The 13,118-nt window shown below is 33.7% G+C and overlaps 1 protein-coding gene across 1 annotated transcript in view; it reads left to right on the forward strand.

Moving 5' to 3' along the window:
• LOC127971849 (collagen alpha-1(XXIII) chain) overlaps positions 1-13,118 on the forward strand; it is a 139,083-nt gene that overhangs the window by 104,443 nt on the left and 21,522 nt on the right. Inside the window, exons 6-11 of the mRNA XM_052575103.1 lie at positions 436-462; positions 979-1,005; positions 2,948-2,974; positions 3,605-3,631; positions 8,261-8,332; positions 8,891-9,007. Of these exons, the coding sequence (XP_052431063.1) occupies positions 436-462; positions 979-1,005; positions 2,948-2,974; positions 3,605-3,631; positions 8,261-8,332; positions 8,891-9,007 (297 nt within the window). The remainder of the gene's footprint in view (positions 1-435; positions 463-978; positions 1,006-2,947; positions 2,975-3,604; positions 3,632-8,260; positions 8,333-8,890; positions 9,008-13,118) is intronic.

Genomic DNA, 13,118 nt, shown 5'->3' on the forward strand with positions numbered 1-13,118 from the left:
AACACATGAAGAAGCTCAGGCTAGACATGCCCAACTATTTTTCTAGACATTGACTATTCTTGCATTTGAATCTTTTGAAAGGATTAAAGTCTGAAAACTGTTGGTGCATGAATCATACTTGATTAATACGACAATACTAATCTTGAATTTAGAATTTGTGCTCACTAGTGGTATTGGTTTCAATAACAAGATTTAGCTTATAAGTAAAATTAAACTGGACTCTAGTGCTATTCCTAAGAACAGAAGAAAGACAACATGGCCCAACATGATCATTTTCATTTCTTTCTGTTTTTCTCTTCTCTTCTGATCTTCATCTTTTGATTTACCCCTCACACGTCCCTTCAGAGTCTATCTGCACTTTCCCTTTTTCTGACTGGCTGTCTGGTGGACTCCTGGAGTTTAATCATCTGTTTTTTCTCTTTTTCCACTGTTCAGGGTCCACTCGGTCTGGATGGCAAACCTGTGAGTATTCCTAAGCTTTAAAGAGACAATATGTGTGTGTGTGTGTGTGTGTGTGTATGTGTGTGTGTGTGTGTGTTTGTGGAGAACAGGTTCTGGATTCTCACATTACTGGACATTTAATTACTTAATCTGGCTTTCCAAGGTAAAAAAAAATGGTACAAAACTGTCAGTGATGATGTTTCCTTTCAAAAGTTGTTATTATGTACATTTTAGGTACTAATATGTACCATTTAGCGATAAATAAGGTAAAAAGATGTGCCTTTTAGCTTTTGTACCTTATACCACCCCATTGACAAAGTATGCAAATCTATTGCAAATATAAAATATTGCAAATATAAATGATGCCTCGGTTGTGTGACTTTCATAAGCAATCAGAGTTATGATTTTTGAATGGTTGAAAAAGAAGAAAAAGAAAGAGGGACCTGAATCATGATTAGAAACCACAATATCATAGAGACTTGGTGTTGCTAAGCTCTTTTTGAATCTAAATATAATAATTATTTTGTTTATTTGCAGGGTATTCCTGGACCTAAAGGAAGCCAGGTAAATACAATTTCAAATCTCTACTGTGCCATGAAGGTTATCATCTTATATTATAAATAAATAAGTGCTGCTTATTAACTGCTTCATTCAGTGGTTTATGGAAGTTACAAACCCTTACACACATTTGCAAGTCGTTCATTCATACTGTGTGCATAAGGAATTATGGTTTAAAGGGGGGATTAAACTCTATTTAAGTTTTCAAGCCATTTATCACCTCAGATTGGGTGTCCTACACCACAAAGTGTCTTTTACCTTGTATGTCTATCCGCAAATGAGATGGACGTAATGGATTACACACCAAAAGGAGAGAATTCATCATTGTTAGCTTGAGCTGCAGGCGGTCGTCTATGAACCCTGTCGCGCTCTTTAGCGCTGCCAAAGGAAAGCCCATTTGTCCAATGTAACGTAAACCACTTCTTCTGGAAAGCAGACCACCTCAAAATGCCATTCATCTGTGGCTTCCTGTGAAAGACAGTTGTTTTGTTTTGACTCGCATGAAAGAAAGTCAGACGTGGTCATTCTCTGTAGGTCTCATTCAAGCTGAAAATTGTGTTTCTACAATGTGACTTCAGTGTTAACGGTAATTACAGCAATTTAACATTTTACATTTTATTCCAAACAAACAAACACAAATTAATTAGTTAAAGCTATTTATTTATTTGAGGTTTTTGAGAAAATAAGTAAGACCAGTAAGATTTTAAATGGTTTTTAAAAAAAAAGTTTTCTTATGCTCATCAAGACTGATCTATTTGATCAAAAATACAGAAAAAAGTGTAACTTTGTCAAATATTATTGCAATTTAAAATAACCATGATCTATTCCCTTTTATTCCAAAATGTAATTTATTCCTGTGAATTTTTTTATTATCTTTGCTCCAGTCTTCAGTGTCACGTAATCCTTCAGAAATCTAATATATCTAATATTTTTAATCAGTGTTGGAAACAGATGTGCTGCTTAATATTTTTGGGACCCGTGATATTTTTTCAGGATTCTTTGATAAATAAAAAAGTTAAAAAGAACAGCATTTATTCAAAATAGAAATGTTGTGTTACAATATACACTACTATTCAAACATTTGGGGTCAGTCAATTTTTTCAATTTTTTTAAAGAAATTAATAGTTTTATTGAGCAAGAATGTGTTTAATTGATAAAAGACTAAAACATATTTATATTTTGAATAAAGTATGTTAAAAAAGTATCACAGGTTCCGGAAAATATTAAGCAGCACAACAAAACAACACTGACAATAAATCAGCATATTATAATGATTTCTGAAGGATCATGTGACACTGAAGACTGTGCTGCATCACAGAAATACATAGTATATTAAAATAGGAAACCAATATAACCAATATTTTTTTTTTGCATCACCTTCCCTAGCATTGGCTCTATTTTTATTATATATATTTTTTTTTCAAAGCAATGTGTTTTACACATGTAGATCAGTTTCGAAGCCTTGTCAGTGCAGACCATTGTCTGATATGGGTCACAGTAAGAAGGTCATGTGAACAAGCTCATAAAAATGAAAGATTTGAGCAGAAAATGTGAATTTGGCACATGTCTTGAGGTGTGGATGTTGCCATAGACTCTCTTCCCTGTCATTTCCACTCACATTCACTCAAACCATCTTCTTAGTTTCAGTCAGTTGTACGTTCATCGTATTCCCAGACTTTTGATCATGTTATTTGCAAATGACTTTTAAGATCAAAGATTACAGCTATATCTACTGCAGATGTGAGGTGCTGCCTGTACTTTTATTTGGGGAAATAGATGACTTTGAAAAAGAGGACATTGAGACACTAAAGACTCTTAGTGAATGACTTATGGTTCACATGGTATTTTTTTTAACTATGCTAAGCTATTTTCCTATAGACTTTTGTCATATCAATTTTTCATGTTGGACAGTCTGTCTAATCATTACACCCTACTCTTTTATTTCCAGGGGCTGCCAGGACCAAAAGGAGATAAGGTATACCATTTTTTTTGGTCAATATTGTACAGCACACATGCACAAACAGGATGTTTCGTTCTGCTTCCGATCTCAGTTTCTCATCAAGCAGATGCATTGGCTTTTCTCTTCAAACACATGTTTTGGACGGGATGTAAACCGTGTCAGGCATCGAATTTGAGAAACGAGAAACCTGTGTTAAATGAAGACCTTCTTGAAGTCTTTTTTTTTCTGATTGCAGTGACAAATAATATATGCACAACAAAACTAAAACATGGAGCATCAGGATGCTCTTTCCCCCAGATCAGTGTTCCTCATTTATAGTGATTAGTAAACTGTTATGTACATTCTCTGCCCTGATTTTATTTGTATGCTTTCTTGTTATGGTACTTTAAATAGATAGTAAATAGTAAACCAGGTCAAATTATGACTGAGGCTAAATTATTAAAAGTGTTTGTCAATTAAATTTTTCTTCTTATTTCCAACACCTTTTTAACCTTTGGTGTGAACGGATGAATTACAGCAACATAAACAATCACATAGACACCTTAGCAATCAGTCAAAATGCAAATCCTCTTCTTTAGAATATCAAAACATCTATTTCAGTTCACATGTGTTGCTAATTGAATTTCTTGTCTGTTTGTGTTGTAGGGTGATCAAGGAGATACTGGGCCAAGGGTCAGTACATACATATTTCTGTCACTTATAAATGTATAGACATTATTCATATTTTCCCTTACCATCAGAGGAACAGAATGTCACATTTGCCTCAGAGTAATGAGGGCGATACCTGACATTTGTGAAGATAGATGGTACATCATAAATCAGAAATGAAGGGCTGAACTGTGTGTGTTTCATTTAATAGATTCAATATTCTCTCTTGCTCATATTGTCTTGATCTTTCTTTATTATTTTTCAAACACACATTTAAAAACATGGCAAGACACTGATGTCCAGATAAACGAGATGGGCAACTAAAGTAGACATGAGAAGAAAAAAAAAATTAATCAAATTTTTTTTGATTAAGTTGGGTAATTTCTTTAGAGTGACAATGCCCACATGTGCCAGTAGCCCCGCCCCTATCATTATAAGTTAATATTTGGCTATTTTGAAATGATCAGCAATAAACGGTGAAGTATTTATTTAGCCTAATGTGAAATTGCCATCATCTGTGTCAATGGATAATTTAAATGTTTACTTTTCAAATAATTTTGAATTCACTGTAAAATAAGTATTTATTTAAATTAAGCAATTTGATGTACCCCTATTATAAATTTCTGTTTATTTCTATTTATTATTTTGCAATATAATTGTTGCAATTCAGTATAAAAATGTAAACTTGTGTATATATATACAGTGTATATATATATATATATATATATATATATATATATATATATATATATATATATATATATATATATATATATAAACACGGCAGTTCTGATTTGAATCTATTCTGATTCACTAAAGTGTATGCTGTGTGTGAATCTGTGTATATGTAAGAGATCGCATGTTTCTGAGCATAAAAACAATGAAAAATGTCTCGAGGCCATAACTAAATCTTAACAAACCTCCCTGTGGGGAAGCACTAAAAAAGGAAAAATATAGAGTAAATAATGTCTTTATTCTCTTCTAAAAATGCCACAAGTTTTATTTTAGGATTGAGGTTAGTCTGCAGTAAATATAATTAGCGTAATTTAGATAGCGTTGGAACAATAGAAGTCTATGGGAAGCTTAGTTAGTTGAGCGTGTGTGTATTGCTGAGTAAAGCAGCAGTGTGGGAAACCTCAAGGATCCCTCGGGTCACCACATCCCTGCTAACTCAACCCTCATGCTCACGCTGGCATCAACATTCTGTCACTCCCACTTTCTCTCTGTTTTCTTCTTCATTTCTCTTTCTTATTTGCAAGGCTCTAACTTTCTTTCTTAGATTTCCTGCAACATGATTTAAAAAGACAGTGAAAAGCTTTAAAATAATCCTTTCGCTTTTTCATTTTTGTCACTTTCCATTCTCCAAGTCTTTTTAAGGAGAGAAAAAAGAGACGTCCATCCTCACCTGAAGGGCACAGACTTATATAAAATCTCTTGCGGAAGACATGTGACATTTGTCTGTGCCTCTCGAGCTGCTCTCTGTTACTGCTGTCAGCACAATCCAGTCCTCAGACTGTGGTTTACAGAGACAAGCAAACATAAATACATTGACCAGACCAGTGTGATTTAAGAAGACAAAAATAAAGCCATGGTTTTTGTTCAGTGTTATTTCAGGGTGGCAAAACCAACAATTTTACGTTATTTGCTCATTTTGTATTTGAATCACAGTTGTATTCAGACAGTCCAAAGACATTGCCCTTTTGATGTGTTCAGGGCAAGTCAAAATTGCGAGCATTGTTTTTAATTTTCATGACATAGCATAGAGTTTGAATAACCGATCCAGTCATATCCAATGAGAAGAAATGGGAGTTCATTCATAATCTTTTAATTATTATATTATATTATATTATATTATATTATATTATATTATATTATGTTATATTATATTATATTATATTATATTATATTATATTATATTATATTATTATTACGGCTGTCAATCGATTACAATTTTTTATCAAATTCGCTTTTTTCAAGATAAATTTTGATGTTTTTTCCAAAAAAGACACTTAGAAACTCCAAAAGGACATCAAAGAACTAAATGATATAAGGGGCCCATATAATCACATATGAAATAAAAAAATCGGAATTTTATAGAATGTGTACAGTGCAAAAGCAAAGAGCTTTTTTTTACATTTTAGAGAAATCAAGTTGTGATACCTATCAGGACAACATGGAGATGACAGAAAAAAATCTAAACCAAACGTCTACTGACTGCATATATCTACTATAGTACACGGATCCATTCAGTATTAAAAAAAAGAAAAAGTGTTAGTGACGTACATACAGCCAAGTATGGTGACCCATACTCACAATTCATGCTCTGCATTTAACCCATCCAAAGTGAAAACCTTGATTACAGTCTTCATCCATCAAAACATTACTAGCAAGACTGGTTATCCAGTTGAGAAAAAGTAGTTTGCGTCTCATCTGGCCATACAGTGGCGAGATGTTGACAATTTGTTAAGTCTGTTCTTTACACAGCGCGTGTGACGTGTGAGGGCTTGCACACTTTAGAGACGATCACAGAATATGACAGAGCTCGTGTTTAAAAGCGAAAGACACTGGAATGAATAATTCACTGAAAACGCAATTCTCTGTTTTATCTGCAATCTCTGAATTAATGTTGTTTTGGAAGGATGGTTTGAATGCATTTGCTTACTTGATCAATAGACTGAAAACTTTCCCGGAGTTTAGCAGCTTAAAATTATCTGATTGCAAGCGGAGAAGCAAAATTGGGTTAAAGGGTTAGAATAGAAATTGTGCTTCAGTAATTTTGCGTTGTGTTAAATTATTTGAACACTTTAAGGATTCTAAAATTAATTGCAGTCATTAACGTGTTACCAATGACAGCCCTAATTTTATAAAAAAAAAAAAAAAAAATATATATATATATATATATATATATATATATATATATATATATATATATATTTCTATATATATATATATATATATTTCTATATATATATTTCTATATATATATATATATATATTTCTATATATATATATATTTCTATATATATATATATATATATATATATATATATATATATATATATATATTTCTATATATATATATATATTTCTATATATATATATATATATATATATATATATTTCTATATATATATATATATATATATATATTTCTATATATATATATATATATATATATATATATATATATATATATATATATATATATATATATATATAGGCTACACAATCATGGGGAAGACTGCTGATCTGACAGTTGTTCAGAAGACAATCAATGACACCCTTCACAAGGAGGGTAAGCCACAAACATTCATTTGCAAAGAAGATGGCTGTTCACAGAGTGCTGTATGCAAGCATGTTAACAGAAAGTTGAGTGGAACGAAAAAGTGTGGAAGATAAAGATGCAAAACCAACCGAGAGAACCGCAGCCTTATGAGGATTTTCTCAAGTAAAATCAGTTCAAGAATTTGAGTGAACTTCACAAGTAATGAACTGAGGCTGGGTTCAAGGCATCAAGAGCCACCACACACAGACATGTCAAGAATTTGACTACAGTTGTCGTATTCCTCTTGTTGAGCCACTCCTGAATCACAGACAACGTCAGAGGCGTCTTACCTGGGCTAAGGAGAAGAAGAACTGGGCTGTTTTTTGTTTTTATTGGTCTTAAAAAGTATTCTAATTTGTTGAGATGGTGAATTGGTTGTTTTTTGTTAAATTTGAGCATAATACACAAGTTTCACAATTTGAGTTGAATTACTGAAATAAATGAACTTTTCCACGGCATTCTAATTCACTGAGATGCACCTGTTTAATAAGTCTATTGACTGTATTTATTTAATCAAAAATACATTAAACACAATAATTCTTCTATTTTAATAGATTTTAAAATTTAATTTATTCCCGTGGTGTCAAAGCTGAATTTTCAGCTGCTCAAGAAACATTTCTGATTATTAGTGTTGAAAATAGTATTATTTTTTTTTCTTAATGAGGAAACCATGATACAATTTTTTTTGTTGAATTGAAAGTTTAAAAGAACAGCATTTATTTGAAATTAAAATCTATTGTAACATTATAAATTAATGTCGCTTTTGATAATTTAATGTATCTTTCGTGAATATGTATTTTTTTTTTACTGACCCCAAACTTTTGAAAGGTAGTGTGAAAATGTTTTGTTTCTTTTATTTCAGAACAGTCAAATATAATTGGTCTGACTGTTATACACAGGTCTGTCATTAGAAGGGTAGGGTATATGTTGAACTAAAAGTAAATCAACCAAGATCCTGCAAGGTGCTCAGCTGGGTTTGATATTTTCATTCCAGTGGCAGCGAAATGCCCTGTCAGTGCTTTTTGATGACTGCTCTTTGTATCTCTGCTCCTCTGTTCATCCTGTTCCTCTCGCAGGGTCATGGCACTCATGCAGGGCTGCATAGTAATCAGATTCTCATTAAGGTTTGTCTCTTCTCTGCTGCCATTGCCTTCATCTCCAAGCCGCTCCATGTCCGGGACGGCCGTCTCCCTTCATGGCCCCTGAGATCTTGCTCTGTTCCCTCACTATCCCTCAGTCTGAGGTTTTCAGTGCTCTTATTGTTTCTCCTTTGTCTTTCCCTCCATCTGTTTTTCCTGTCTCCTTGTATTGACGACTCACATGCACAGATGGTCTTTCCTCGTTACGATCACAGCTATATCTCGGCCGATCAGCCCAGCTTCCAGAGGCGTATGCTGAAGGTAGCATGTGTGCAAGGCATGTGCAGACACTCCCCTTACTACATCTTCATCTTCCTCGTTTTTAACCCATGTCCTTTTGCGTGATTGCTTGTATTATTGTTTGTGTGTCTAAGTATTTACCATCAAATAACCTTATGTGTGAAGGATCAGAGCATTGCATGCAAGTTTGCTGTTTTAGTGAATGAGGCTGATACAGGGTGGATCTCACGAAAAAATATCTGGGTCATATTTTACCACATAATCAAAAACAACAACAAAACAATAGACTTTATATTTTGGATAAGGAAATGTATCTAAAATAATGTCACTTTGCAAAGATTAGTTCTTGGCCATGATTAATCATTATTATTTGCATCCAAAATAAAAGTTTTTGTGTATATAATATATGTGTGTACTGTGTATATTTATTATGTTTATATAAATACAGACACGCATGCATTTAAGAAAAAAATTGTTATATATATATATATATATATATATATATATATATATATATATATATATATATATATATATATATATAAAATACAATATATCACATGTCTATGTTTCCATCAGGGTGATCAAGGACAAGCTGGGCCACCTGGACCTCCAGGCCCTCCTGGAGCACCCGGTGCAAGAGGGCCCCCAGGAAACACAGGGAAGGACGGTCCCCGCGGCCCACCGGGAGAACCAGTAAGACGCTCCGCTCATTTTACCTGCTTCTGTAATGCCTTAAAAAAATACACGTTTCCTTGCTTAAATGGGTCATCTCTTGAAAATTGTTCAGGCTACAACAGGATTATTTGAATCTTTTTTAAATGCTCAAATATAACAACTCAAATCAAATCAGGAACAGACTATACCTATACTAGGTCCAGTCAAGGCAAATATATTTTGCATAACCTCTGAAAGATATTGACAGATCTTATTCTCTTAATTGACTTTAAAATTAGTTTCATAAATTATATGTGCATTTTCATATATGATAAATGCATTCACAGTGGCCTGAAAAAAGAGTATTATTTAAACTGACAAAAAGGTGTAGAAACATGATGTAGAAAAAAATCGCCAATTATTAGAGAGAAACACAGAGCAACAATGTAACAAATTGAAGTAGGAGTGAAATAGTACATTCTTGTAAAATGTCATCCAATAATCTGTTTCATTCAACCCATTTTTTTTTTTTTTTTTTTTTACAGTGGATTTGGATGCTTAAGCCGTACTTAAATTTAACTAAACTTAACTGAAATAAAACTACACAACAAGACTAAAAAAGTGACCAACAAAACAAAAAAGTTAATTAATTAAACAAAATAGAATCTCAAAAGCAGAATGGAAACTCTTCTAAATGTCCATTATTACTTAACAATAAACACTAAAAAGTCTTATTCTTTACTCAAAAACATACAAAATTACACTTAATTGTATCATTTATTCTGGGAGTGCAGTCCCATGCAAAGCACACAGGGAACTACAAATCTGCTGCCCAATTTGTTACTGTTTGTCAACAAAACCCACTCGTGATTCATGCAGTCTCAACAAAAAATCATTATGTTTGCTTAAACATAATCACATAATGAAAATAGCTGGGACAAATGTTCAAGAATTGTGTTTGCTCAGCTCATTGTAACAAGAGTTATTTTAAAATGTTATTTAAAAGCATACACAGAGTAAGTAAATGGTGTGGGGCACCAACTAACACCACAAACTTCGATTTATATATATATTAGTGCTGTCAAAATTAGCGCGTTAACGCATTCGATTAATTTGAAATATTTAACGCGTAAAAAAAAAAAAACGCAATTAACGCGGTTGCAGTTTTTTTTATTTCCAGTTGTGGCCTATGTGTGTTCAACGTGCAAAGAAATATGGTTAAGACCAAGGAAGGACTTTTAGACGGAAAGTTTCAGTATAAAACTCTGCCGGATTACTCTTCAGTCTGCCACAAGAAACAGCAACATTAAAATCATGAACAAATGTCATTGTTTAAAAAAAAAAAAAACAATCACTGTAACAGTGCGTAAATCAGACCTTTCTGTAACGCTAACGTTAATAAGCTTAAACGAAAATAACGAAATAATTGTGTAGCGGAGTATTTTTTGTACACAGTGCCGCGAACTGTCAATCACTCCTGTACGCGTGCATCACTGTCCTCGTCGCAGCTGCAGCAACTTGCGCTCTCTCTCTTCATCAAGCTTTAAAACAAAAAGGGGACAAAAAGATCATATTGTCTTTGTGCATAGGCTATAGATTAATTAGATAAATGAATATCTAAATTTGTGCCTTGCCATCTACGGTATTTTTTTAGAACTTAGAAAAAAGATGTTGCAGCCAATGAACAGCCAGCGGGGGCTGCAGGACGACTCAACCTCTGCAGACAGTTTTTAATGTTTATCAGACAATTAATACTCAAGATTTTGCTTTAGTATAACTCACAACGAGTTTCACACACCTTCTCCGGCCACGTTGAGTTGTTGACACTTAACAGTGGGAAAGGCGACACATGCGCTATTCACTTGTATAACTTAAGGGTGAATGGGTAATGTAGTTTCTGCTCTGGGTGGGATGAATTAGGAAGCTTGCATTGTGAAGGGCGCTGTGAAAATCGGCAGTGCAGGTAAAAGATTAAAACCTCTATTAAAACAGATGTCCAAATGAGCGTACCGGTACGCTACAAGCACGTTCTGGGCGCACGGAGAGGTGGCGGTACGCTCAAGAGCTATATTTGGAAGTGGAGGTACTGAGTACCGGTGCGTACCGGCCCACTTAAAGCACTGGCAATGACTATACTTTGGAATTTTTTTGCAGTCCACTTAGAATTCAACATGGAAATCATTTTTGTTGGCATTGATTGTTTTGAAATTCAAATGGTACTTACATGCCTGTGTTTTTATTTCTGTAATAAATATGGCTTTCAAGCCAACAGTTAATTTGGAGGATATTGATGGTTTATTGCAGGTATGTTGTTTACATGAGAAAATCTGTGTTACAAGTTAAACAAAAATTCCAATAAACAATCATATTTTGAATTTAAATAGTTTCTTTGTCTTGAGTTTACATTAATTATTTACATTTTACATTTACATATCCAAAAAGTTTCAGTCTTTTAATTGCGATTAATCGCGATTAATCGCGATTAATTTTAAAAAATTGTGCAATTAATTAGTTAATTTTTTTTAATCGATTGACAGCACTAATATATATATTTTTTTTTTTCACCTAGGGGGGCCTAATTGTACAATTGGATTTATCATTGAAGCTGTTTTTATACTATAGCAGCCTGTGGTTTACAACAGTTACAGGTTGTACATTAGAGGTTAAAGGCATTAGCGTTGCTCCGCTCTGGCCTCTGTCATCTGACGGTTGTGTTTTGTTGAGAGAGAGAGGTTAGAGGGGAAAGGGGCAAATTCAGTTCATCATCCCCCCGGCGGGGCGTTTGAAAACCACAGTCTATGCCAGTGCACTGCTGTTCACCTAAAGCTAAACCAAATATAGACTTTAAGGCTAAAGACTCATCTGGTTTGGGTAAGACACAGCCACAGTGTGTTCTTGACAAGCTCTGATGTTTCTGAACGTCCCAAAAGGAGATATGGCACAAATCCAGGATCAGGAACAGTCCTACCACCATTTCTCGCTTTAGGTTGCTTCAAATTCAGTTCATACTTTTTAGTTTCTTATCATGAAGGCAGTTTAATTTGGAATAAAAACGAACTAGAAATGGTTTTATTTCTCTCAAACTGGGCTGGTTCTCAGTGGTACTGTATACTGGTCTGTCCATTTATTTTGCAATACCATGCAGAAATTATTTCTGCATAGCGGCAACTTATGAGAGCCGGTATATCCTCTCTTCTGTGGAAGTCTGTAATGCTGCTCTTATTAGACTTTTAGTTCCACAAGCCAAGGTTTTGACTATCAGCAGTAAATCTGCAGCATATTACAGCTTACTCTGACCAACAACTGTTCATTCATATATGAAGAAGCCCTCTGACTGACATTTTAAATTACCAAACTCACTTTGCTTGATTTTATATGACATTTGGGGGTTTGGCAAACATCTGGGAAATCTCATTTACTCAGGATTATCTGCATCAAACTATAGTTCAAATATATTTATGTGTGTGTGTGTGTGTGTGTGTGTGTGTGTGTATATATATATATATATATATATACATACATATATATATATATATATATATATATATATATATATATATATATATATATAGTGAAATTATTGCTTTTTACATCAAGGATGTAATAATTTGATTAAAAGTGACAGTATAGACATTTTTAATGTTACAAAAGATTTCTATTTCAAATAAAAGCTGTTCTTTTGAACATTCTATTCATCAATAATTTTCAACAGTATTATATTTGATTTATTTTTTCAGTAGCAAATCAGCATATTAGAATGATTTCTGAAGGATCACGAGACCCTAAAGACTGGAGTAATGATTCTAAATATTCAGCTTTAACATCACAGGAATAAACTACACATTTAAATTAGTGGTGGGCCGTTATCGCCGTTAACGTGCTGCGTTAACGCGAGACTCTTATCGGGTGATAAAAAAAATATCGCCGTTAATCTATTCTCAAAGTTGGGTTGGGAGCTGGGTCTATACTAAGCAAGCTATGGTAACTTTCACCTTGATATTTTATATAACTGACTCGCTGAGGCCAGCCTAAAAAGATGCTCAGGACAGTTGACAGGCCACTGCTGCGCATCGTCACGAAAGTGCTTGTCGATTTAAACATTAAAGCATCCAAAAACTAGACGCGGAAAAGCTGAACAGAGTAGCGCGTG

The sequence above is a fragment of the Carassius gibelio genome, chromosome B14, assembly GCF_023724105.1.
Source record: "Carassius gibelio isolate Cgi1373 ecotype wild population from Czech Republic chromosome B14, carGib1.2-hapl.c, whole genome shotgun sequence".
Taxonomy (NCBI): domain Eukaryota; kingdom Metazoa; phylum Chordata; class Actinopteri; order Cypriniformes; family Cyprinidae; genus Carassius; species Carassius gibelio.